The 27,905-nt window shown below is 48.7% G+C and overlaps 1 protein-coding gene across 1 annotated transcript in view; it reads right to left on the bottom strand.

The window, feature by feature from the left end:
• The window catches only part of LMCD1 (LIM and cysteine rich domains 1), a 41,808-nt gene extending 14,343 nt beyond the window's left edge, over positions 1-27,465 (bottom strand). Inside the window, exons 1-3 of the mRNA XM_067303522.1 lie at positions 27,414-27,465; positions 7,751-7,839; positions 4,456-4,711 (exon numbers count right to left, since the gene is read on the bottom strand). Of these exons, the coding sequence (XP_067159623.1) occupies positions 4,456-4,711; positions 7,751-7,839 (345 nt within the window). The 5' untranslated portion in view covers positions 27,414-27,465. The remainder of the gene's footprint in view (positions 1-4,455; positions 4,712-7,750; positions 7,840-27,413) is intronic.
• Between the last annotated feature and the right edge of the window lie 440 nt (positions 27,466-27,905).

The following is a 27,905-nucleotide window of genomic DNA, read 5'->3' as shown; positions in this document are numbered from 1 at the left end:
CATCCTGTTCCACTCCAGGGCCAAGCCCTACTTTTTTAATACAAATGAAACATAAAAGCAAAGTCAAGCCTTTTTCAAAAGTAGAATTATATTGGTCAGAGGCAAGACTGGCACAGATATTCAGTATGATTTCACTCCCTGATCAAGGGAATGCTTAAAGTTATAATTGTGGATGTCAAAAGATGTGTCTAGAGAATAGATCAGAAAAACAACATTCAACCTGACACCAAAAACTACAGTGAAGGAGAATAAAAAGTTGTTTCTTTTGCTGCTACAGTGTATTATTACTGTCAAATGCTTTATGATGTTGCCTTAGCTCAGATAATTTTGAGGAAGAACATTTTAAGTTTTCACCACTGTTAACTACTGGATTTCTCAGATATTTTATGAACTGTTCTTTTCACTTTCCCCAGGGACTTTGGTATTTACCTCATAACTTATCTAGGCACAGCTTAATGAAAACAAGTTCTGAACTTCCTCCTATTATTGGACCATCCACTTCATGACAATAATATTAAAAATCCCAAGTTTCCACTTTGCCTTCAGAAGGAAATTACTGGAGCCAAGTTAGTTGTGCACAAAAAGCTTTTTGGTTCAAAAGGGACTTTTGCCATCACAAGAACTGTCGGCATCCAGAATTTTTCCTGAAAGTTTGTTAAGTTCATCTTTAAGCCAGAAGTTATCAAGGTTGTCTTCAAAGTTACTGAGCATTTTTTTTTTTTTTTTTTTAACTTGAACTAAGATATCTCCCAGTCTTTTCAGACACTATGCCAATTTACAAAAGCTTTCATGAAACATCCGCTCAGAGCCTCCCCACTTGCGAGCTCTGCAGGAATACCACTCCACTGCTCTTTAGGAGCTGGATTTAAGTGGCACGAGCTCGCCGGCACGCCGGGAGATGCCCCGGGCGTTCGATGCTGCGGAGGGGATAACGGCTCTGCATTCAGCAACACGTCCTCGCCAGAGGGCACGTGTCTCGGCTGCGGATCATCAATGAGGAAAGCAGCTGCCTTCGGGCTCCTATCACCAGGAGCAAGGAAAGGGCCCTGCCCGAAGGTGCCAGCTCTGTTCGGCAGCCGGCTTTGAGCAGCGAGAATTGGATTTCTGATAAATCTGGAGCTGGGCAGGATGCTTAATAAATCATGTTAGGTCGGAAAATTGCCATTATTGTTCTCTCGATCCTTCAACAAGTTCCCTAATTCCCCCCGGGACCTGTGGAAGGCAAACATTGGTTAAACAAAGATCCCAGCTGTGCTAGTTCTTACCAAGGGGGGGGGGGGGGGGGGGAGAAGGAAAAGGAAAGAGGAAGCTACCAGCAGTAGCGCTGTGATTAAACAGCCAGACAGTCAAATCAGTGGAAGCCCTGGTCCCTTGTTAAAGCACAGTGCTCTGCTCTGATTAGCACCACGACCAGGTCATACAGCTACACGACGATTTCCAGCAGGATCCGCAGGCCCCCTTCCATCCAACCTTTCCAAGAGGGTGAAGGCAACTGAGTTAAAGACTAAATATCCACTCTGGCACCCTGGTTTGTAGTTGCATGCAATTTCACATTTTTCTCCTCAATAATTCTTTAAAAAAAGCTGGTTGCAGTTTCAAACAGTTTTAAACTATTTCTTTAACTTGAAGAGCAAAAGCTGTCCACTAATGACAGTGTAATATGTAACATTTTTAGTACCACAGAGTTTAAAATCAGTTAAATACTTTCCCTCAAGAAGTCCTCTGCTGGCTAACTTACTTCCACATGCCTAAAAACACTTCCATTCGTTCCCATAATTGCATTATATGCTCGCCAAGACCAAATAGCAGGCGCAGGAAGGAACGTGGGGCAGGACGTTTGCTTGCTTTGCAGCCATCCCGATGGCGTGGAACGCTTGCTATCTGCCCTTCTTAAGCCTGAGGTCATTCTTATTTGGTCAAGACTGTGTTTAAGCTGTAAGAAAAACAAATCTCATCTTCAGTGGTGAATTTGGGAGGGGTTGCTCTGCCAGCAACCTTACGCAGTGGAGACGGGCAGAATTAGTATCCATAAGCTGGAAGCTGCATCTAGGAGGCTTCTGGCTACAGATGTCCATCTAGCTCTCTTTTAGGCTAGTCTAGCTACGCTTTAGTGTATATTGTCCTAGTGTGCTTTTACGTTCCTCTTCCCTGGGGAAGAGATCCAACTCTAGGGCAAACAGCTCCAGCTACTAAAAATCCAGCAGAACACTGGAAAAATGGAATCGCAGAAGAAACTTGAACAAGCAAGATCGCACACCAACGCATGCTCATTGCCTGCACCACGTTCTCTTTTAGAGCCTAAACATTTCAGTCAGCAAACTGTGCTAGGTTTAGATTTAGATCCAACGTTTGCTTCTCACTGCACTGATTTAGTGACCTTGCTTTGGGGAAACCGAGTCGATTCCCTGCCCTTTACGTCCCAGTCTTGGACGAGGTGACAGGGAGAAGGGGAACGAAGGCCTCGGGAAAGGGGACGGTGCCTCCGGCTGGAAGGCTGGCACAAGCCTGCAAGTCGTTTCTTCTGTATCCCGGGGGCGGTTGGCACACTGCAAACCCTCGCTGTCCGTGACCCGGCTCCGTGCTGGCAGACCGTCTCCCGCAGACGACGAGGGGCTGCCAGCGTATCCCCGGGACAGGTGGTCGGAGAATCCCTCCCGCTCCTCTGCCGTGACAACGAGCCCTTCAAACACGCAGCCCGAGGTCAGCCGCCCCCATCCGTAATGTCATACGGCCACGCCGAGCCGCTGGGCAGGGATATTTTCCATTGAAGTGATGCCTTTCCATGAAAAGAAAAAGAGCTTAATGGGGGGGAGACACCAGATAAGGTGTTTCAGTAGCTTCCGGAGCATCACTGTTTCTTGGGATTTATACCAAAGCCAGCTGCACTTCCCAAAGACCTAGCAGTGCAAAGCTTCAGTCCAGCTGGAGACCCTGGGGCTGGGAAAGAGCTGCTTGCACTCATCCAAGCTGTGAGGTGGGACAAAACGCAAGAGGAAGGTAGGAGCAGAAGCCTCCTCCTGAAGAGGAGATCCCCACCTATGGCCTGGCCCTTCGTGGATGACGGCTGCCTTTGGAGCGCAGGCAGAGCCCTGGGACAGGCCCACGCCGTCATTTGCTTACGCGGGTTTTGCAAGCCTAAGTGAAGTAAATGCTGTCAGCATGCTAGCTGTTAAGTCTTGGCTCCATTTAGATATTTCTATGGGAAGTTAATGCAAAGGCCTAGGTGATACCTTATTCAGCAGGAAATAATTCTGCATCTGGGGGAGGTTTAGGGCCATTTAGCGATTTGCAGAGGTACAACTGAGCAGTGGTCACACTCCTGGTTAATAAAAATAGGCATGGCATTTCAGGTTAAGTCTAACATTATTGATGCTAGCAAGCAAGCAAAGAAAATAATTACTATAGTTATTTCTCCCTTATCATTAAAGCCCATTTTCATAGCATTCAAACAATAATTTACAAACAGTGATAGATTTATATGCTGCATTACTGCTCTCTGCATCCATTGAATTTCACTGCTTTTGAGACATGGACTCAAGTATAATTTACTGAAGTGTTAGCTGAAGAAAATCCAGATTACTGGAAGTGTCACAGATAACTGCCTCCACCCACACTGGCCAGCATTTCAAGACAGTCCCACACCTGGATTTGTAGTAAACCAGCCTTTCAACAGGTAACTCATGGCTCCTCTCACTTGGTGGGATGTCAAAGCCCTAAAGGACTCCTCCTCCCCGTTTTTTCCCCAGTTACGATACAATCCTGAAGATAAACATAAATTAAGACTTTGCTAAACCACACAAAAAGCTCGTTTCCACCGTTCCTCCTGGAAGCCTGTGCCACCCCCTCATTCCTTTAAGAGCATGGAAACAGGTCTCTAAAGTGAATTCACAGCCAGATCGAGCTCCATGCTCCCCATGCTTTGGCCTGTAGTTGCACAGCTTCTCTCCTTCTTTGGTGACCTCCTCCGGGTGTATTTAAGGAGAGTGATCATATCCTGCCCCAGACTTTGTTATGCAAGGCTCAGACATCCTGCAAAGGCCTGCAGGAATCACTTCCACACATAGTTTGGGATTTCTGAGCTCAAAAATGCTTATGTGGGCTGTGCAGGCATTATATAATTGGCAGGACAGCAGAGATGGGTTCTCTTCTCAGCAATGTTTTTTTGGGCATGAACTATACTGATGTGGTGAACTTTCTAGTTGTAAAACACATTAAGACTTCTCCTAGAAATGTAAGCAAGCCTATAAGAACCCACTAGAGGCAACCAACTCCTCTTCTACCTACTTCGGTTATTTATGCGGTTTTCCCAAAATACTAAGCATTACGCGCATTTTTGCTCTGTGAGGCAAACCATGTGTTTTACTATTTTTCATGGTAACTTTATTCCAAAGCTGAGTTATGTTCCCCATTAAGCGACATTCCTCCACCAGCCAAACCCGTTGCGGGTCGCCTTACCAGCTTCTGGGTCAGCCCTGGCGGAGCCCATTCGTAGGTGATGGTGTCGAAGGTTGGGTCTTTCCGGGATACGATGGGATTGGTGATGATCATGCGGTTTCTCTTGTAAATGCGAACTCCGTCACCTCCTTTCACCCTGGCGGTGAGCGTAGCGTACTTTGAATCTGATAACAGGCGGCCAATTTTCCGATCGTCTTCCACGTCAGAGCTCAGGCTGTGATCCTCCTGGCTGCATTTGCATGACTTGCATATTTTCCTGCGGGCGACAAGTGAGATCATCCTTTTGATATAAGCTGGACCGCAGGAGGCACGGGAACTTTTGAGGGCCCAGCCACCAAGCTTCAGTTGCTTTAAAAGGTTAAACGCAAAACTGGGTTACGACACAAGACAAAAGGCTTTTGTGGCATGAACTGCACTCGGGAATCCAGCATGATACGCCCCGGAGGAATTCGCAGCGGTGTGGAATATAAAACTATAAAACCCTAAGTGCTATCCCAAGCAAAACGACAGCAGCAACACTGATAAACTGTTCCTACCAGCCTGCTGCAGGCAGCAGTTAGTTCCCGTGAACTTTTAAGTGATGCTCAAAGGGATTTTTAATCTTCCAACTTCACCACAGAGTCTCCAGCTGTAAAGCGTTAGCCTTTGCTGTTACTGCATTTTATACTCCATTAAAATGGAGACTTCCAGAAGTAGAATTGATAGCTAAATGTCTATTTTAATAATGGCTATAAAATAGAAAGGTAAGTCTATGGAGCCATTTTCTCATGGTTAACCCCATTCTAATGCAACCCCAACTATTTCAGCATGATTCTTGAATAAACAGGATTCAAACTAGCCTCTAACAGGATTAAAAAAAACACAGTAGCGACTGAACCAAATGAGCTTTAAAGCTTGCATTTCCATGCAGCTTAGGCGTTGAAATCAAGAACTGAGGGCTGTATGACACAAAATTAAGTGCCGCCACCTAGAAGCCTGCTGCAATACTTAAGGGCCACAAACAGCACAGCGTGCAGAGACTGCGCAGCGCTCCAGCGCAGAGGCGACGGCGGCAAGCTGCAAAACGCACAGCAAACAGGTTCACAGAGCTCAAAGAAGCGAGCGCAGGGTTTGCAAGACAATCTCAGAGGACATTAACTGTTGTTCAATTAATGACATCTGGATACAACCCTTCTGCTTCAGGAGCCCCATTTGTTCTTGTTTTTCCCTTTTCAGTTTGCCAACAAATAGGGCAGGCCAGAAGTTTACTGCCACAGCTCAGAGATGAACATGCAGTATTGGTTGGCTTCCATCAGCTACTGATATTAGCAGCTTTTTACCTAAATTGTGTTTTTAAGAGGAAAAATTGAAAATAAAATATCAAAGTGTTTGCGGCATGATGCATATTACTGCAGCCAGCCCTGAGCTTTGCACAGCTAGTAGCAACAGCTACTTTGCTGATGTAGCACCAAGCTCCTGAAATAAGGTGACTTTTTGCTTTACTTTTGCCAGTTATTCCAGCCACATACGCCGTCAGGAACAAGCGCAACAGCGAGGCACGCTGCGCAACACCTACCGCAAGCGCAGGATTATCCTTTCAGGTCACATTTCCCCACCTCAAAAGCGAGCAAGGACTTGTTTGTTTTCATTTTTTTAAGCAGTTTTCAAACAGTTTGACAAGCTTGGAAGCCAGTGCACAGCACGCACAGCATTTGCATCCCAGTATAACATGCATTTTCCCCGCGTGCAGTGCATCAGGCAGCTGGGGTCCGCGTGCAGCCGCTTCGGCACCGTGCCTGCCCTCCCGTCGCAGCAGCACCCCAGCCCCGCGCCCGGGGCTTCTGGCACCTTTTCCCTGCCAGGCTGCACGAAGAGCGGCTCCGTCAGGGCTCTGGGTTGGGTCAGGGACGGGGAAAGGAGAAGGGCGCGAGGTGTTGCTGAAACTGCCGAAAAACCTGCTCCTGCGAGACACCGCAGTGACCCGTTTTGACACTTTTTTGGCGTTGTGAGAAAAACCCGTCTCCTGCACTCACAGGCAGGAGCGGCTGCAAAGCGGTGACGGTGACTTGGGCTCCGACTTTATTTCCCTGCTTCTCTAATGAGGCAGGAGGTAAAATCCAAGTCCCAGGGCATCAGGCGGGGCAGTAACGCCCCGTATCCCTGCCAAGCCACAAGCACATAGCGGTCCCCACTCCGACCGTGCGGAGCACCGCACCGGTGCCAGACCTCCCCAAGAAGCTAAACACATCGCTGGGGACGGACACCAGCTCCACGCTGCCGGACTGCTCCCGGTGCCCCAGCCGACCTGCTCAGAACTAGTCTGGCCAAGGTCCCGCAGCGCTACGGGCAGCGGTGACCTAGGCTTTACGGGGTGCTTTCCCCCAGCGTAACGGCGGCAGGGAATATTCCTGCATTACGCTGGGCGCTGCGACGCGCTGCATCTCTCACAGCTGCCCGGGAACAGCGGGGAAGGAGGGCTGACGTGCAGAAAGGCACATGGGTTAGCAGGTTACAGACCAAAATGCATTTTCACACCTCAGCCGTTATGTATTTCACCAGGGTGCACTGGCAAAGCCTGCTGCTCTTTGGAACAAAAATAGCCTGTTCAGAGAGAACAAGAAAAAAAAAGGAAAAGAAAAAAAAAAAAAATCGATCGTGTTTGGTTTCACAGGTCTTCAGCTGCCCTGTGCAGTCTCACAGGCTTTGCAGCGCAGCCCATCGCATCCGCAGCAGGCAGCCTCTTCACGGGTGTTAGAGCTCTCAGCTCTGAAGGAGTGGGACAGCGTGATCTTACGCATCGTGTGCACTTACAGGAACCGCTGGAGCATCTCATCCCTTTCGTGCAAGCCGTCTAACAAAAGCGCCCTAGGCATAGCCATCCTTGCAGGTCTACGCTACTCGGCACGTGCTGCTAAGCCCAGAGGTCCTCTGCTGAAGGGACCGTTTTAGGCAGCATGTGGTCCCAGGGTCAGATCCGGTCAGTTTATTTGTCCCCTCCAAAGCGGTCGTTAGCTATTCTCTGGTGCCGGTCGGATGGACACCGAGCGCAGCACTGCGCCCTTCCCCAGCCGCTCGCGGTTTACGTCCATCTCAAGGACGAGCCAGCAAAGGCCCCCGAAGCCCCGGGCGAGGCCGAGGAAGCGCCGAGCCACGCTCGAGCGGCGCACGGTACGTCCGCGCAGGAGGCGGCACGCCGTCCCCGCGCCAGCCCGCTGCCTCGGAGGAGACGGGCATCTTGCACAAGACGCTCGCCACTCGCGGTGGAAGCCGTCCCACCCCGTCTCCCCCAGGGCCGAGCCCGCCGCGCAGACGTTACCTCCAGGAGTGCGGCTCGAAGCCCGAACACGTCCCTCGGCAGCGGGAACACGGCGCCCCTCGGCCCGCCGGCGGCTGGCTCCCCGACATCTGCAAGAGAAGAGGACGCGGCCGTTTGCCAGGTTTCTCCGCCGAGGCCGCGCGGGGTCGGGGGCCTCGCAGCGCGTTTTGCTCTGGAGACGAGCTCCCCACCGTCACGCCCTGCGCGCTGCGGGGCCCCAAATCCCCCAGCCCCTGCCGGGTTACTCGGCATCCCCGAGATGAGACTTTTTACCTTAAAATGAGTAAGACCGCATTTCGGATGCGGAGCAAGTCTTGCACACCGTGAGGTGCTGGTTAAGGAGATGGTGCACCAAACACAGCGAAGATGCACCCAGCGCTGGCAGCCCCCCTGCTCCAGGCAAACCAGCCTTCGGCTTGCTGAAACGTCAGGTTTGGTGCCTGCTGCAACAGGAACCCGTGCAAGGGAGCAAGGCTCCACAGTACAAAGCCAAAAAGGGGGGGGATCTTTGGTACCAGCCTCCAGAAAACAGGCTCCACTTGCACTCCCAAAGGGGGAGAGGGCTGTTTCTCAGGAGCAGGCACCATGGGGCCAAAGAGCACGGGCAGGGGGGCAAGAGCTCAAATCGCAGCCCGGTACCACCAGAGGGAACGGCTGCACGTGCCCTGCCTCGTGTTGAGAAACCAGCCTGGCTCATCAAGTTACACCACAGAAGAAACTCCCTCATTTGCCTTTTGTAGCTAATGTAGCAGAAAAAAATCCATCTTTAGCAGATGCTATGAGGTTAGAGGAGGATGGGACAAGTCTTTCTACCTGCCCAGCGCTAGTGATGGCTGCAAGGTGCCTCCTCACTCTGCGCAGATTCAAAATCACATGGGATATCAATGTTTTGGGGGGATTTTTTTTTTTAAGCCACGCTCAGTTTCCAGCTTTCCTAGCCCTCGCCACCAAGCATGAGCGCAGCACGATGGCCAGTCCCAGGCCAAGGTTGCCCAACCTCTCGAGCAAGGAGCACCGCTGAGCCACAGGAGGGTGACGGGGGGCCGTGGCCACCTGCTCCACAGGGGCTCGCGTGGACTTTGCGAAGGGGGCATGTTTCCACATGGCCGCTGCTGTGCTTCCTGGGGGGTTTCCACGGAGAACAGGAAACACGGCTGGGGAAAGGACTCCCGGGGGAAAAGGCAGAGGGAGTTAAGTGTTGAGATCATGATGCACTTTCTGCTACTCATCCAAGCCAGAGGAAAGTCTCTTACCTACAGGTGCTCCCAGCCGCCCAGAGACACTACTAACAACCTCCAAGCAGGAAAGACGAGTGTGAAATCACCATGAGAGCCAAAAACATTGAAAATGGACCCGAGCCTCTGCACCATTAGGTTTATCACGCGTGGCTTCCTAGAGTCACTCACACATGGGCATATGTAGAGGTCTCTGCCGACATTAAAACTCACGTTCCACAACTTTCAAGTGGAAAAGTTTATTTGGTGACATTCAGGTATAAAAAACAATTTACTTGGAAAATGTAGTATTGCTAGTAAGAATGAAGTCGTTATAAATAGATGGCTCTAAAAACTGTGGGACCCCGGACTGCCAGTTTTAAGGCATACTATGGGCTTCTATAAGCCCTTTTTTTCCTTCTGAACTTTAAGTCTACATACAGGACTGCTCATCCTTGAGAAACAGAGCCCTAAAGGTACAAAATGGTCCATTTCAGCTCACTTTTCCCAGGGGATTGCCATTCATTTATGCTCAGTTTTCCCCCAAAGCTTAGTCTTTCCAGGACGTTTTGAAAGCAGGCGTTCAAATCCTGGGGCCCACCATCAATCAAGCTCTTGCACGCTCGCGCTGCAGCAGGACAACGTGCGATGGGGAAGGGTGGCCTGGTGGCAGCGTTCAGATTTCTCACATCAGTCTTATGGCTATGCCCAAGGGTCTTCTCTTCCATTAAAAAAGACTAGAGGCACTTTTACAGATATGGATAAAGAATTTTCTGCTGTACCATCTCAGATGCAAAGTTCAGTGTTATTTTCCCATCTTTAAGCATGTCGCCAGGACCTAGCATTTCTCACGTCACTGCCATTGCAGTATAACGGGACAAGCAAGTTTACAACGTTGCTGTGTCCTTGTTTTGAAGGCCAAACATAGGAGACTAAACTTAGGGGCCATATCTCATTAATCACTGCAGCTAGAAAACACTGCATTAGTCACTGAAAAAGAGACCTCCCACCCCAGGAATTCATAACAATACAGCTTAAAATGGTCTTAACGTGCACGCGCGTGTGTGCACACTCCCTGCACCTCTCATATCCACAGAATAGGATGTTTCTAATTCAGCTCCAAGCCAGCGCTCGAGAACAGATAAAGACATTTAAGTTTCCAGCAAAGACCACTTGGCTATCTAGCACACAGTTCCAAAACAGACAAGGTTTTATTAACTGATTTTTTTTTTTTTAAACCAACTCTGATCTTGAGTCAGACAGAAGCTGAGTAGAGGCAAGGGACCACGAGTGTTTATTTAAAATACAAACATCTGGATTAAATAATCTCATTTAGAAAAGTTACATTACAAAGCCCAAACAGGAAACAAGCAAACGGCAAAGCATGGTCAGCAGCCTGTCCGTGGGACCACTGAACCAGACAACTGGATGGCTTCAGAGTCAACAAGCGAGAGCGCCAACGTAAAAATTCGAAACAGCGGATGGCCTCGAGCCTGGGGCCTCCAGCTCCAAGCTCCATATTGGAATTTAAACCCAATATTTTGCTTTATTACTTGAGGGTTTGTTTTTTGTTTTTTTTTTAAACCAACTTGGTAATTTTACTTGTCCAAATATGGCTTCTGCTTCATGTTTGGGGTTCAGGCTTGAGGTTAACTTCTCTCTACTCAGTCTCAACACCATGGAAGTACCTACTAAATCAATACTCTCCAAACACCCAAGTATCAGATCTCAAATGCAGGCTTGCACTACTTACCACCCAAGTCAGCTGTATGATCTCCAAGCTTTTGTGGTCATATCTGACGGGAAAGCTGTTACAGGAGCCAGCAGCCAGACTACCAGATCTGAGCTAGACACCTGCCCTACCACGAAGGCACAGACCCCCGGAGCTGCCGCACGACGCCGTGGACATGACTGTCCATCGCCCAAGGCAGCGCAAGTGTCCTGCAACACCATCAGCGACCCGCAGAGCCTGGGGTCAGCAGGACACTGCCCTACGCCACCACGCACCGAACAGCCCGCAAATGGCACACAAGAGACAGGTCTAGGGGCCAAAATTTCCGTCGGGCTAGCAGGTTCTTCAGCCACCATAAATGCTGTTGAGGACCTGGCGTACGAGGAGGTACCAGGTGTGCAGATACGGCCACCAACTCCCGCGCCGTACAGGCCCGCTGGGCACAGCTCGGCTACAGGCATGCAGCAACCAGCATGGACCTGGCAGCCAGCCCCAGAAACACCTAGCCCACGGTCCCTAACCGGCCCTTCCAGCTGCGAGACGGCAGGGCGAAACTTTGCCTTTCCAACAGAGCTCTCACAATTCCCCCCCCCCGCCTCGGGGCAATAAACACCCTGCAGAAAACACTTCCTCTCGCAAGGCCCATCAGAACAGCGGAAGCAAGGCAGGTTTCACCCTCCCACCTCCAACTTGACAATATCACTCCCAGGGGTTTGTTTCTAAACTTTCACTATTCTCTAATCACAGTCAGATGTTTACTCAGCTCAAACAAATATAATAAAATGGGTCAGAGAGTGAAGTCTCAGCTCTTATCTTCAACTGCCATTGCTTCATCTGCAGAATTAAACCCATCAGCACCGACAGGCAATCCTTGCCTTCGAGCTTCAAAACAAAGGTTGAGGATCCGTTTCCTGAAGAACAAATGAAGGAAGCCCAAGCCGCTATGTTTGCTCACATACAAATTCAGATGACTTGGTCACCAGCCCTCCTATCTGTTTAGCTGCTCTAGCCAAGGCTTAACTTGCATGCTTGAGCAATCAGAAACTCCATATCCCCTTGGCCACTCTCACCTGCAGGTTTCGGTAGTGTGTCTTGCTGCTCCTCACCGCGCACACTAGCTGCAAGTCCAGAACTATAGGACAACATCAGGGAGCAGAGGTTATCAGAACAGCGCATGGGGCTGGACCTGACACCTCAGAGGCTCTTGGAGGTAACATGTGGCTCCCAAGATGGTTGAGGTTCTTCTGATCGAGGTTCCTCTGCTTTGGCAGCGGAGGTTTCCAGAGAAGGAGAAGGGGCCGGGCCGGTGGCTCACCTCCACTGCTTCCTGCGTAGAACTGCAAGAACACACCAAGCCCCCAGGATGTAGGAAGGGGCACTTCACTACTTCTCCAGCTGCATTTTTGCCTGCAAGCCTGGACCTCTCTGGGCAGTGACTCCCCTCTCAACGACTAGCAAAGCACAGTAACATCTCTGTATTTGGAGGACAGCATATTTCCCTCTTCCTCAAAAGTGAAGGGAGGTTAGAGCCACTCTTTATTTCCATCCCTGTGCAAGGGCCAACCATAATATGAGCCTCTGCCCGTTTCTGGCTGCCTGGTCAGCAGTGCTTCCTGCCCAGATATGGAACGTCTCTTCGCAGCTCGCAATTCGCACTCTTAGAATATGCATAAAAGGAGATTTTTTTAAAAAAGAGATGCATAAATAAGACATGGCAAAAAACCCCAAACCCAGCAAGATAATGTGAAACAAATGCTCGCTGACTATCTTAGACTCCACCTATGCCCAAGACCATTTCAAAACACAGTATTAAAAGAGGAGATATAACAGATCTGAAGTGAAAAGAGTTCAAAGAAATTTATAATGCCTTTTAAAAAATGCCTATGTCAACAAACTGCTTGGAAGAAAAGCAAGTTCTGCTCACCATGGCTGGAGATACAATGCATTTTAAGATTGCTATTTTGGCTTTTTGTATGTTACAGCATTCTTGCCATTAAAAAAAGAAAGCTAGTCTGTGCAGAGGAAATTCTTAGCTAGTGAAATGACAAAGTTGAGCCCATTCTACCCACAAAAACATCACAGAACAATCCCAGGAATATGCCAGCTTCTGAGTGTGTTACACCATGGTTCATTATACCGGCCAAAGACAGGGCCATCCTAGACACTGGCAAGTTTGGGAAGTGGCTGGAAAATAGAGAGCCTATAATGAAAAGAAAGTAGGAAGAAAACCCAAGACATGATTCCACCTTGGATTAGGGTCTAAGAACCCATTTGTAAGGGAGTGGTGAGGTTCAAGGACAGGTCTGGCAAGACAGACATCTGGTTAGAAGTTGAGATGGGTCAAGGTCCAGCTCTGCCAGCCTTGCTCCATTCACAGCTCAGCCGCAATTTCAGGAGGTTTTTCCCTGAAGTACCATTACCCTCCGACCAGTCCGGCACCCCTTGGCCAATGACCCTTTGACACAGCTTCCGCTGGCATCAGCTTCACGATGGAGTTCATTGCAAGGGGAATGTCCTCAAAGGCGCATGGAGGAAACGCTGATCTCGCATCCACATGACTTGAGGATCCTTCTACATAAGCTTCTTCCCGCTCTCCTCCCAACAGCAGTTTTCAGCGCCAGAGACTTAGAACATCAAAGATGCTTCACTTGAAGACACCGACCCAGGCTTGGTCTGAACGCTCCTGCAGCAACGGCCACGCCATGCACAGGCTAGCGTCACGGGCTAAGAAGCCAGACTTCCGGACCAGGGGCAGGCTCGGCGCAGACCTCACAGCGCTGAGCAGATGCACTTGTATCGTAAGCACAGGCCCTCAGAGATTACTCCACCCTTTCTAGGGTTACGTCTACGGGAACAGGCACTTTCCACTGTTATGTAATTGGCTCTAACTGGATGCAGACCCTGCTAGGAGTCATGGCTTTGCGGTCTGCATGCATCCCATCTAAAGCTGCAGCGAGAACAGCTCAGAGGCACTGCCAAAAGCACCAACAGCCCTGTTGGCTGCTGAGATCTTTCTGCAGGCAGTGATAAACAGGCAGATACACTGCGCAGGAAAGAACTGGTCTTGCGATGTGTTTAACTTCACTGCTCCATATAGCCCTCAAAGTACAGGGGTGACTGGCACACTGCACCATGGACACCGTCCAGCTTGGAATCTGGAGCCACTGTTTTCCAATATTTTAAAGACTTCTCAGCAAAAACTGCATCCTGCTCTGTATAGCAGAGCTGACTCATCTCAAACATCCCATTTGGGGGAGCTGGGGGGAGAGGGAAAACTTCTCTGGTCTTCTTGTAAAATCCCAGACCTCCCCTCCCTTGCCTCCGTCTTCCAGTTTTTCTGGAGATCGGAGGCTCTGTGCTCCCTACGCACCCGCTCGCAGCCCAGCACACTGAATCCCTTATGTAGCTAGGCAAAAGCACAGCCGTGAAATCGGACTCCTGCTCCCTGCACGGTGAGCTGGGCCCGGCTTCTGGAGAAGCGGTGAGGTAAAGCAGTATTTCAGGATGCCGACCACCCAGTTCCTGCGGGTTTTAATAAGACGGGGGAGCACAACACTTCGAGTTGATTCTCAGTGGCTCAAACCAGGGTGTTGCACAAAATTTTCTGTACTGCTAACCACCATCAGACCTTCTACCTGCTCCTTTCTTACAAGGAGAAGCAGCAGAGTTTCTCTCACATCAAATTTGTTGTTCAGCAAGGCCAAACTGCCCAAACTTCGTGGTGCCTCACTGCACATATACCAAATATCAAAATAAATAGGTTATTCACAGGTGTTGAACACATTTGCAACAAGTGTCAATCCAGTGGCCTCTTGTCCCAAAAAGGTACAACAGCCAAGTCCAAATTAGATAAGATTTATTCAGTTGCCTAGACAGCACTGAAAAGGCAAGTTTTATCCTAAGCAAAGACAAGCAGCACGGCTTCAAGAGTACTTTGTTGCTTTTGGAGTATTCATATAAGCAACAATCATTGAAATATTTGGACCATTTTACAACAGCCACTGAATAGACATGATTGCGAGTCTTATGGATATCATATTTGTGAGCAAGATGCATTGAAGATGCAGTGGAAAACAACGTTGTCTAGTAGTGATGTGCCAGATAACCTGAAAAATTGTTTCACGGAGTAATGAGTAGAAGAGATGTAATGTTGTTAACAAAATTTAAAGGGCACAGCAAGGCGCAGCTAGGGAAGCTAACCCCTGCAGCTAATCCCCCTTGCTGCAGAGAGGTTGCTTTATTTCAGGTCATTCCCAAATCCGGAGGCGGCACTGCACTTCCGCAATACAGATTAACCTCTGGCGTGCCGTTAGGACTCGATCATAATATCCTGCTTTCCTTTAAGGACCTCGCTGAGCTCCAGAGACCTGAAGGGACTCAAGCATGGTAACAGAGCAGACCTGGGTCTAGCCAGGTTCATCCACCTTTGCTGAAGAATTTGCTACCGAGGTGGCCCGAAGGGAAACAGTCTCGAGTCTGCCACTTGCTTTTAGTGATGCTGAGGGCTTTCTTCCTTTTCTTTTGCTATTAAGACTAGGCTGCTCCTTACACCACCTCTCTGGCCATGCACGAGGCACAGGCCAAGATGGACTTGATAAATTAATTTGACCTGCAGCAGAAGCATGCTACATGTCATGAAACAGCAGCACAGACTGAGGACTTGACAAAGTGACTCAGAACCAAGGTGGAAACAGAAAAGCGGAGCCAGCTCCAGCTGTGAAGTCATTCACTGTAACAAAAGGACATAACTTCAGTTAAGATCCTTATCTGATCAGGGATGCTTAAAACATGCCCACCTGGAAGACCTTTAGTCATCACTTCTGCATATCCACAAGGATCTCCATTTAACTATAAAAAAATACATATAATAACTCTGCAGATGGAAAACAAATACCCTGAAAGGAAATGGGCATCTTCTAACAACAAGGTTTTGTCATTAACAGTACATACACCATGTGAAAACAGCACATACACCAGAAGAAAACACCACGTTACTGGTGGCAGCAGCGCTGGTAACATGCCACCGCCGATGGTGGGAATTGCCCCAAGGCATTTACGGATGAGTTACTTATGGCACTGAGGAGTCTGGGACACAGAAGCAGGACACACCGCAGAAGGGGGTTACTGCGGAAAGTCTCAAACTCCAGAGTTTTTGCTCTGCATCAGACCCGATCAAACTGAAGCATAATTTTGGTCATACTTGTCTGTCACCCTCAGTTTGCTTTAAAGAACATCCCAGGTAGTAAATGCATTACGTTCACAGGGACTTTCATTCCTGCTCCAATTTAGGGCTGTTTCAAAGGGTCAGGAACCTGGAGGGATCGACAGTCTGTACTGCTTGACAGACAGGCACAATTTGGCCGAGACACATTTGCTAGCTGACTGGACGTGTTAAAAGGGAAAGCAGAAGCTATTGCCAGAAGAAATTGCTTTTTTAAAGCAGGGTCTTAAAGAGCTTCAGCCTCCAAAAATAACATAGAAATGACCCTTTAAAAGCTCTTTCCTTGATTCTACCCCATTTCAAAGGGATACAAAGCAGGGTCTGGAGGTTTATGAAATCTGTAGTAAGAGAGCGCTGTTACATCTTCGGAAATGTTAGGTTTCCAAGAAACTAAAAATTGAGTCTCTTAAACCCTAGTTTTAACAGTGTTAAGTTCTCCTGTACGCACATTTTCTAGTTAATAAGAACAATCTTGAAACTGATTGCAGGCCCAACAGGTTAGGACATTCTTCATCAGAAGGAGCTGTAGTGCACTTCGAGCAGCAGCTCTGCAGTCCTTCACCCCACATTTTGCTCATTACGGTGCCTCATTCGACTGCTGTAACGAAGTTGTGCTAGCAGCCATGTAGGAGGCGCGAGCCTGTTTCAGAGCAAGGCCAATCACACCTGAACGTAAGGAAAATTTTAGGTTTTATGTTAGCATGGATAACATCATTCTACTCGGTCAGGCTTATTTGAGCTACCCTGCATTGAAAGTCTGAGGAAGGAGAACCCTTAGGACTGCACAGTGAACTCTAGAAGAGAGGGTAAATTTTTAAAAGCAGAAGCAGCCTTGTTCCCTGTCCCAGCCTCCAAAATAAAGCACTTTGCAGTAATACCTTTCTGCAAGGTTCATGTGCACTTTGTTCCTTGCATTACTGCACTTAGATATGCTTTGACTGAAACAGCAAATGGAGGGCAGGCTGGAGAGTCAACACAGCCTGGGCTGGGCTGACTGCAGCTAAAATAACTAACGATATGTTTGGAGATGCAAACATTCCAGAATAGCAAATAGGAAGACCTTAGTGCCTTTACATGTGCCACAGGTACATCTACCTCTGAAGCACTGAGGCCAAGCGCTCCCTTCCGAGGAACATACTGAACTATCGGAAAGGATGTAGAAAGAACAAACAGCAATATCACAAGAACTGGGGAAAATGTCATGGCTTGAACTCTAGGCATATCTCACAGTATTTAGCCTATCACAGAGGAGCTAAAGGCAGGTTTGATTGCAGTCGATCCCTCTACCAAGCACTTGCATTCAAAACCCGCAAGCGCCTCAGGCGGTCAACAGATGCTAGAGCACTGATTCATAACCCCAGCCTCCAAGAGTCCTCTTCTCCTTTCTGGCTGTGCACTACCAACACCCCTTAAACCACATCTGACGAGCAGCGGGTTGCGAGGCAGATTGGCAGAACCACCATTCGGTCAGCAAGGACTAAGACAACTCGCACCCCAAGAGTTATAATATTTTCCCGAGGATCAGCAAGCTCTGCTCACGGCCAGAGTCATTGTTCCTGGTGCAGACGTGGGGCAGGAACTAGCAGGACCCCCCATTTCTGCAGCGGTCCCAAGCACAGGTGACCGATTCGTCTGGAGTGGCATCCACAGAGGAACTCAGGCCTGAAATAAGATTCAGTTTTGGCAAGTTTGGTTAATATGGCTACTAATCAAAGACTACACATCTTCCCAGAAGACAGTTTATTTTAATCTATCAGACATGAAGCAGCAGTTGATTCAGCTAGCTCAGACTTAATCACTGCATTTAATGCCAGAAGAGAGCACAGTTACTACCAAAGCAGATTTACGAGCAGGCTTAAGGGTACCCCCACGGAAGCACTACTCCTCCTGACACATTGCCACATGAGTCACCGCGCGCTCGGGCCTCTTTAAAGGGCGTTTCGGAAGGACTACCCGCAGCGCGAGCTCCAGAAGGGACCGCCCGAGCCAGGCACTCCGCTTGGGCAAAGAGCTTTCTGGATCCTGACAGCACTTATTACACAGAACCTTATTTGGAGACTGAAGACAGTGACGGAGACACGTAACTACCTCAAGTATGTTTTTTTTCCCTCCTTTTTAGGAAGGGAGCAGAAAAAGCTGGTTTCCAAGAAGTTACTACATGTTTGCAGCAGCATCTCAGAGCCGAGGTCCTTGTTCCACCTTCCACGATGGGCAGGCTGCTTTCCCCCCAGCACCCACACCAAGCCTGATTAATGTTAAACCTCCGGCGTAGCTTCCAGAAGACCTTCTCGCAGCCTCAGCATCTGATGCTACCCTGATAAATCACAGTCAGGACAGAAGAGAGTTAAAAGGAAGCTGCAGGGGTGTCTGAACACTTTGGGTGGGGTTCCTCCAGCTGCAACAAATTTGAGATTAACAGTTCTAACTGAGAAAGTCCCTTCAACAAAGAGGGGAAAAGTCATTAGCATGTGTGGGACTAGCTTGCTTAGCACAACTGTTTAGGAATATTATTGATAGGAACTGATTTGTTGTCATTCAGAGAACATTTATTATATTATAGAAGCAAGCTTGTATAAGAAAAGGAAGTTTGAGTTAGCTCCCTAAAGATTTATGCATAGGCTGTACATTATTTGGAGTCTTAAATAAGATATCAGTGCTTCAAATAGCTATAGTCAAGCTAGTATAGGAGATATTCACTCTGGACTAAAATTTGTGTCAGATATATTCTTACTCAAATCTGCATTTCTCTAATTCAAGCTGAAAAGCAGACACTAAGGGAAAGGAGGTTCTAAGGTGCCTGGTTTGAATTAGAGATTGTTTTTTCCTAAGCTGTCAAGGTTTGCTTCAGTCTCACAAAAATTTGAGGTTGTGGCTGCTTGTTTGAATGAGACTCTTTGCAATTTGTATAAACATATAAAAAAACTAATCAAATGTAGTAACAATTAGCAAGGTGAAACTTCTGAAGGTACTAATGCATCATTATGCACATTGTAGCACAGCAGTATGGCACAGTAATTCTGAAGGCTGATCTATTAAGACTCACCAGTCACAAGGTGAAACTGAAGCAAACTTCAAAAAACTCATTTTTTGTGTAGTAACTGAAATTTTGGACCATTTTTATGTTAACAGAAGGCTTTGAAAACTTGGCCTAAGTGTTCCAATAGCAAAGGCAAAAAAAAAAGCTAAACAAGGGCTGTGTGGGTTGGTATCTAGTCAAAATAAAAGTCATTTTGCTGCCTACAATACTGTCCTTCTACTGCATGGAAGAGCAGTCCTGCTCAAACCTCTCCTGGGTGGCAGGAAACCTCCATTCAGGAGTTTGGCCTCAATAATGGCATCTCAATTCACGATTTGGAGCAGTAATCCATCCCACTCAGCATTTTCCTAGATAGTTCTCCAGTCTTCTAAAAATCTTTTCAGAAAGTCTGCAAGGAAGGGGACCACCTGCTTCTAATTAAACCTGCCTCTCAAAGACTGGGGGGAAAAAAAATGCCCCCAAAAAGTCATCATTGGAGAGCTGAAACCTTCCAAAGAGCTCTCTGGTAGAGCCACAGTGCTAGGCACAACGTGAGGGCAGGCATCACCCAAGCTTGAGAGGGCTACCTGGTCCTCTGAACCACTGGGGTGGATAAAGAGACCAAAGCAGCAAGCAAACGACCTTGGCTCAGTGCAGGTTTCATGCCTGAAAGCTGAATGTTGCACCTACGCATGGTGTTTGGTGCTACGGGTCTCTGAGGATCTCAGTTGTTGAGCGAGTGAACCTTGGGTGATATCAAGCACCTGTATCCATAGCCCAAGGAGAGGGAACAGAGCCCGAGTCAGCTTTGAGGTTGCTCTGGAAGAGACATTTGATGTGTCATGGGCAGGCACCGCTGGGTTTCATCGCCCCACCATTTGTGAAGGAAGATGTTTGCTTCTGCTCATCAAGCAAAGCTGAGGGGGACAACACAGGGCTGATGCCCACTGTTTGCGCGGAGCTGATGGAAGTGTCACTGCCCTCCCAAAAATACACCGTCCTGGGAGGTTGCACACAGCAGACAGTCCAAAATAAAGCACTTGGACTAATTAAAATATGAAAAATACTAACTGTAAAGGTGCTCTAGGGGTGCATGTATTTCCACTTTCTGTTGGTGTTACCATTAAGGAAACTGGTAACACAGCACAGCAGCAGCAGGCTCTGCCTCTTGTGCAGTGCTCTGACCTTGCTTAGCGGTTTCACTCAGAGTATTACACTCAGTAACATGACTGTTATGCTCATGTTTTCTCCTGACAATGAGTGACAAGCCTCCTCGATTTTAGCAACAATATTATGCCAGGTGCAGTTTCAGGTGTGGTGCTCCACAGCCAAACCATGGTATTGGCACAGAAGAAAGCCATCTGAAACTACCATTGAAAACTAACCCCGTATAGAAGGGATTATTTTCAGAGTGGAAAATTCAGTGCTGTAAAGGACAAGGACAAGCTTTCCTTGATTTTAGAAGGGGCTCCTTGACAGTGTTTGCAAGTGGAATAAATTTATGGAAGTGTGACCAATGATTCTTGGAAGTGGGATGAATCAATACACGAACGTGCTATGATCATTTTGACTCTGAACAGCAAAGGATAGTTCTGATTTGTTTTGTTTTCATAGATGAAAAACATTTATTGTAAACATGACCTAAAAGTAATTTGTTTCCCTACCAGATCCAGTAAGCAAGCACATTTATCCAAATTATCAAGCTCACAGGGAAAAAAGTCACTTGCAAAAGGTCATCTTAAACTTATTCTATAGTGAGAGAATTTGAAGTCATCAGTGAATGAGGTAGCATCATCTGGAATACCACAAGCACTAATTGATATTACACTTTCCAGAGGGAGAGGTTTATTGCCTTTTGTTTTGGCAACACACAAAGCCCAGGGAAAGGCACTGATATCTGAGGAAACTATTTCAATAGAGCTGCCAGATCTCAACCTACAGGATGACAGAGATATAATAGACCCAGAGCCTCTGCAAATATCTTGCTCTCCAAGAGCACATAGTTGGCAGGATTCCTTTCTCCAGTAACAATGTGTGAATTAATGATAAGAAAAGGGCAAACTTAAAAATAAGGCGAACAGATTTTTCCACTAGCAAGAAAAGACAGCTTCAGACCCTTGGTCTAACTTATAAAAACAAGCCGTAAGTGTATGGAATGAATCATATAGGATTATGTAAGAACCCACCCAAATTTAATTAAGCGGTAGCTGCACTAAGTTCCAAAGTGCTCAGGTAAGTGTCTTGTTTTAATCAATTATCCTTTGGTTAATCAGTTCTGTTATTCCTGCTTCCAGCAGGAAGAGTGTTGAACTATGAGAAATGGGGGGGGCTCCCCCCCTGTACATTGATATTTTGCACTTCAGTAGCTGCTTCCAGCAAGTTTCTACACCTCCTAAATCTCTCCTCAGCTCTGCTATTCTCATTTTACAGCTGAGGAAATCAAGATGCGAAGAGTTAAGAGATGTGCCCAAGGGCACGAAGGAGTCTCAGGACAAGGCGCACACATGGTAGAGGCATGCCTGAGCCACCGCCTCACCTCTCCTTCAGCAAGTCCTGCCTGCTCTTCTGCGTTTCTGGCTCAACTGCCCAGGAGCTAAATTATCCATGGGCTCTGGCCACTGTCACAAAAAAAATCCTTTAAAGGCCCCTCCAGCTGTGGAAGAATGCAAGAAATGGCTTTTAGGCAGGAAGAGTTTCAAAGGAAAGGTATATTAAATTAGCTGCCCTTTGACAGCTAGCGAGAACTCGTGGCTGCCACAGCCATCTCTGGGACTGCAGCCTGTGTCCTGGACCAGGACATTTAGTATTTTCTTATTTAAAGTACCCATTCCTGTGCTACTACTCAGTTATTATATCCTGATGATCTGAATTAAGACACACGGCTGGCAGTAGCTGCCTGGCTGTTTCCCCTCTGAAGACTCCCTGTTTGAGTTGGCACTCGCAGGTGCTCTTTTGTGGAGCAATTGCAAAGCAGGCTTGGTAACGCAGGGCAGGAACAAGGGCTTTTTGTTGCCTGGAGCTTCATAATCTTGATACATGAGTTACCCTTATACAGAGGAAAATAAAGCTTTTGCTTCTGAGTGAAACTGCTCCAGGTTCTCATAGGCAGCACTTGAAAAAGTGAGAGTTCATTCTGTGGCTGGTGATACCCAGCAGCTGAACACAGGAGCTGAAGGGTTGTGCCACCTCAAATGTGGTTATAGCATCATGGTCAGTTGCCCATGCTTTTTGGCAAATTTTGCTCTTGCATGCTCCTGCTGATAAGATGGAAGTAGATTTTTTTTTTTCCCCTTCCAGTGACAGGCTCTCTTGCAAAGAAATGCTCTGTCAGAAGCACTTTAAAGGTTATGCTAAAGCTAATCCTGAGAGAATTTAGCACATTGCCTTAGTAGGTTCTTCCAAACACAGCACTTCCACCAGGACAAACTGAAGCTAGATTTAGCTTTCCTTTCATTTATTCAATGGGAGTTTTGACACTTTCTAATTAAGGGCAAAATCAAGTCCAGTGAGGCCTCACCAGGATTAAGATCCATTCTAGACAGTTCTCCTAGAGCATTGGGTCCTGTCCTGCCACCACTCTGGCCAACATCTGCATAAGCATGCTGGAGCTAGGACCATTTCCCCACAGAGCGGCTGCTTCTGGCCTTTCCAGCTTGCTTGCTCAGTCTCCTCCGCTTCCTTCAGGAAGCTTTCAGAGATCCGAACAGCCTTGAACCCCTTACGCCACCAGCAAAGATATGGTAGCCCATCTCAGCACAGCTGCAGGAAGCCCTCCTTGCATACCGAATTGAAGCATTTTTTCCCCAAGATGAGTAACTGCGATGTTCAGCCTGGCCACCCGCACCAACAGGCACATTGCAGGGGCGCAGAAGACAGGATGGACATGGTGGAGGTGCTCCCACAGCATGGATGTCCTCTCGAGCCGGTCCTCTTCCTCATCCTGCCACCAGTCTCACGTCCCATCCTAAACTCAAGCACCTAAGACATCCAACAGCCATGCACAACTGTGCTAGAAATAAATACTACTTTCATGGCACTTTTTAATACAAGAGCCATATGGCTGTTTCATTGCAACACGCAAAGTCTGTTTCTCTAAACCATGGCAAGAAGTTTTAACATGTTGCAGGCAGAAGCAAAACTTATGCAAAAATGCACATTTCCAAAAAATATCCAAAAGATGCAGGTAACAGCATCCAGAATTAAGCATTAGCAGAAAAATCCCTTTGTAATTTTATTATTTCCAAATGCTCATCAGCTGTCCTCACCCCATGCCTTAGTATTTTTATACATAGTTTTGACTTACAAGTAGTCACCCAGCACATGCACTCCTTATGTTCCTACTGCTCATTTCTAGTTCACTTGGATCTCCTATCCCCTCCCCAAAACCATGGAAAGGGCTTTCCTTTTCCCTGTCCCTTTCATCAGTTTAGAACTAATTTCTGCAATATTGCACCTGGTGAGCTAAGCATTAACAAGTTACCATGCCTTATCTGTCAGCAATGCTAAGCCAGAGTGGCTATTAATTTCAGTTTTAGGAACTTTAAAAACGCACTTGGCATTTCACTCTTGAGACACTAATGGGTAGAAGGGAGCAGGAACAGCATATCTGGCAAGAGGGAGGAGTGTAAGTAGAGGCAGATGATGGGTCTGTGCCTGTTCGGAGGCCATCCGTAGCCCAAGCAAAGGAGCTGGGGTTTATACCAGGCAAGGTGGGAAGAGCACAGGCAGTCAGCCTGGTGACCTGCAAGAGAAAACTCCTGAGATCTTCCCCCTTCTTTCAGCTTTTATCTTTAAATGAAGCAATAGCTTTGAGCTGGGACATCCAAATACCTCTTTTCCTGGAGGGCTGAAATAAAAATATCTTTCCCACTTTAAAAAAGAAAAAAGACAAAAAACTCAGCCCAAACAAATACTCCAGACACTCCCTCCATGCAGGATGAGAGGATTTTAACTTGTAAATTGTGATTTATGGGACTAGATTTAGGTCCAAGTCTGAGTCCCAAAATAAGCTCTTTAACCCATGTGTTGCTTTACGGTTTTGTACCTACACTTGTCAGAGCCAAGCAGGTTTCTACATCAAGATCAACGTGTTTCTCTACGTGGTGGCTGCAGCAGTGCTTTCCCTGCAGCTCCAATGCAGTGACCTGGTCACCTGGAGCAGAGATTTGCACCATGCAGGAGCACACACCACCCTGCAGCGAGGGGCGCGCAGGGAGACATCGCCACCGCCCTGGGGCAGAAGCTGCCTACAACCCACCTGCCTACGGAGGAGAACCCTCGTCAGGCAAGAGGGGCTGCACCAGCCTTTCCTCGTGAAACTCTGAACTTCTGGTCACGAGGACTACAGCCAGTCAGCACAAACCCCCAAGGAAAAACCTGCCAGGGATAAATAACTATGATCTAACTGTTTAAAATTATGAGGTCTGACTTTCAACAGCAGAAGTGAAATTGCTTGTACAGTTACTGACACTGTTTACACAAATGAGCATTGCACATTTAAATGACTAATGAGATTGCTCTGCATGCACAATCACCGCACTTGCAGTGTTTACTATCTTCATCGCTGCATACCCAAATTGCTTGAAAATGCGTTGGATGGAATAGGGGTTTTGCAGATGCACTCTGCTGAAGACTACTCGTAGGCACAACCTCTATTACTTGAGAGCGCGGTGTCTTCTCCAAAGACGGAGCAGCCATCTGTCACAGAGCTCCATGGAGAGCCACAGAGGAGTGCTCATGGCAGGGAAGGAAGGGAAAACATCTTCACGGATTCAGTTCAAGTATCCTGTACACCTTGATCAAGCAATACATCTCATGAAGTGAATAAAACAGCCGAGTCTCCCTTACCCTCCTTGAGTTCTCAAAAAGCTTTGAATTTTGGACTTAGAGGACGAGTTCTCAATCCCTAGCAGAGCGGTGTTCCCTTGCACACCTGATGGAGGCTCCTGCCTCCTCCCGAGATACCCTGTCATCTTGAGTCCCACACGTAGTTGATCCAATTTATCATAGCAGCAACCATGCTCTCCTCCTTTTCTATAGCTTGTCTGCTTTGCAGTTCTGCAAAACCCATGTTAGGGAACTGAAGAAGGACGAAATATTAGGAGGAGAGAAAAAACCCTAATATTTGTATTAACTGAGCAAAACTTGACATTGGTTTTGAATGGTGCTTTTTGATTAGCTGGGTTATTTTCTTCTCCTGAAGTTACTGACTGAATTTAGTGAGAACAGCATACAAATCCTGGTGCCTTTCACCTCCATCGTCCAGTTGAAATAGCTCCAGTAAAGCACAAAATGCCAGCCATCATGCTTTATCTTTGTTTTCAGTTTTAACTCTCCATTTAGGATTTAATCTAAACAACCCATTTGCCAAACAACGCCTTCCTGCTCATGCTGTTTTAATTTCCTCAGAAAGAATCCCATAATATGCTAGGCAAGACATCAACAATAATTAAACCCAACAGTGATTGAAAAATCAAATTTTCAGGGCCTTGCAACAAGCCCTAATGAATTCCAGACTTGCCCTCACCGACTTGCTCAAACTGGTTGCGCGACACTGCCAAGCCAAATTAAAACTTGACAGTATTTCACCCTGTGCCCAGAAAAAGTGCCCTTCTCATGATTCAGGAAATTAAACAGCCGTCTACTGCGAAGACGCCCGTGTGTCTTCGGACATACATTACTCAGACAGCGATCCAAGTTCTGTATTTTTTCCCCTTGTTTTTATTATGTCATTTCATTTCCCTTTTGAAGCACAAACTAGCTGGGACTTTTCCTTTTTTATACGATTGTGCTTGGTTCCAGTTGAGGCGATACGAGACCAACAGCTTGTCAGAGGAATTACGCGGACGCGCTGCGCTACATCCCCCTCGCTCCCCGCGGGTTTAAGCTCGGCGGTGCCTGGTTGTGAGCAGCCGCGAGAAGACGGGTCGCGCCAACACCGCACCCCTGTGCCGCGGGCAAGGTGCGTTCCTGCCTTCACCGCTTTAAACCAAATTAAAGCCAAAGATGCCATCTCGCCCTTCGCCCTGGCGCCCAGGGGAGCTACATATCAGGCCTTACGTTTTGGGAAGGCTCCGGTGGGTTTGTGCATTCGGAGGAGTTTCAGAGTGTATTTTTCCCCGAGGGCAGGGCAAGGAGGGGAGGCAAAGGCCCCCGAACCCAGCCGCGCAGGGGCAGCGGTGCCCAAGCAGGGGTCATGGGGAGGCTCCACCACGCGACCCCCACGCACCCCCTGCCGCGGGGAAGCTCCTGCACCAGCACGGGCTGCCCACCGGAGCCACCACCTTCCCCCCAGCCCAGGCAGGACTTTTCCCTGGATTCACTGGTGGCACATTTCAAAGCTAGCAGGACAGAGGGACACGTCCACCTCCAGGCCGGCCGGCGCTTCCCACCCTGCAAGTTCAGGAAGGATTTCTGAGGACAGCATTGGCAAGAAGCTCCTTGGCAGCTGGCTCCATCCCCTCGGGGAAGCCAGAGCCCAGGCTGCGCCCGGGGGCCCTGTGGGGACCAGACTGGGACATAGTCCCCACAGCCCAGCTCAGCCATGTGGCACCAGGATGGGATGACCTTCGAGGAACCCAGAAGGGCTGACAAACATCCAAATCTTCTCCTAACCATTCAATGACATAGGCATATCAAGTAAGGTCACAGGAACACCTATTTCTGGGCAATCCATCCTACACATTTTTATCCAGCAATGAACATCCCTTCCCTTCAGTTTGGCACCACACCAAGAGGGGCACTTGGTTATTCCAGGTCACTGGCTCAGAGGACACTGGGCTCCTCTGGGTCAGAGCAAGCCTCTGACAGCCTGATCAAGGAGAGTGAACTTTTTCCAAAGTGCCTTGAAACAATCGAGCGATTCCTCCAGAGGACGCAAGACTAGGAGAGGCAGTGGGCAGAGTCCTTACACGAGCTAGTTCAGATGACAAATGGTTGCTTTTCTCGCTGGAGTTTTACTGAAGTAGATTTCTTGTACAGAAATAAGAGCAAATCCAGACACACCTTTGGACACGCTCGCTTGTGGCTGGGCAGGACCAGAGAGGCCTGTGTGGCCACATCCGCCCAAGTGCAACGCACTGCTAGACGCACCCTGCGCTGCATTTCTGCCCTATATGTGCTTTCCCACCGGAACGCAGAAAACCCAGCTTGTTTCAGCACTTCAGACTCCTTCCCCCACTCTCAGCCGCGAGCATTAAAGGTCACAGGGCAGGAAGGGCCCCGTTTGTAGCGTCCCTTCTCCCCGCGCGGGCTGCCGCGTCGGGAACCGGGACGCACCGACACAGAGACGGGAGGGAGGGAAAGAGGGAGGGAGGGGAGCCGCCCCGGGGCTGCGCGGAGCCGGGCAGCGCCCGCGGCAGCGGAGCGGCGCCGAGCCCCGGGGGGGGGGGGGGGGGGGGGGACACGCACCGCACCACTACACCGCCGCCGGCGGCGGCTGCTGCTGCTGCTGCGGCGCCCCGGGCGCCCCGCGCACCCACCTCGTGCCCGCCGGGATCGCTCGCTCGCTCCCTGCGCGCGGCTACGCGGCGACTCCAGCGGCTCCGGCGCGCCGCCCGCTCGGCCCCTTTCATTGGCGGCCGCAACTCCCTCGGTGCCGCCGCCAGCCAATCCGCGGCGGGCCGCAAACTTTCTCGGCCAATGGCGCGCGCGCGGGGCGGGGCCGGGGCGGGGCCGGCTTGCTGGGCGCACGTGTGCGCGGGTGCGGAGGGGCGCGGAGCGGCGCGGGGCGCGGAGCCCCCGGCCCCCGCCCCCGCGCGACCTCCGCGCCGGCACCCCCGCTCCCTCACGGCGACGGCTGCGGCGCTTAGAAACAGAAAGAAAAAAGGAAAGAAAGAAAAAGGGAAAGAAGAAAAAAGAGGAAGGAAAAGGGGAAAGAAAAAAGAAAAAAGAAAGAAAGTGGGAAAGAAAGAAGCGTGCCCCAAGGATACTTTAGCCCCTTTCCCCAACCCGAATCCCTTCCGCACCCCTCC

Source organism: Apteryx mantelli, chromosome 12 (genome assembly GCF_036417845.1).
Source record: "Apteryx mantelli isolate bAptMan1 chromosome 12, bAptMan1.hap1, whole genome shotgun sequence".
Taxonomy (NCBI): Eukaryota; Metazoa; Chordata; class Aves; order Apterygiformes; family Apterygidae; genus Apteryx; species Apteryx mantelli.
This window is presented reverse-complemented; position numbering and strand designations above follow the sequence as displayed.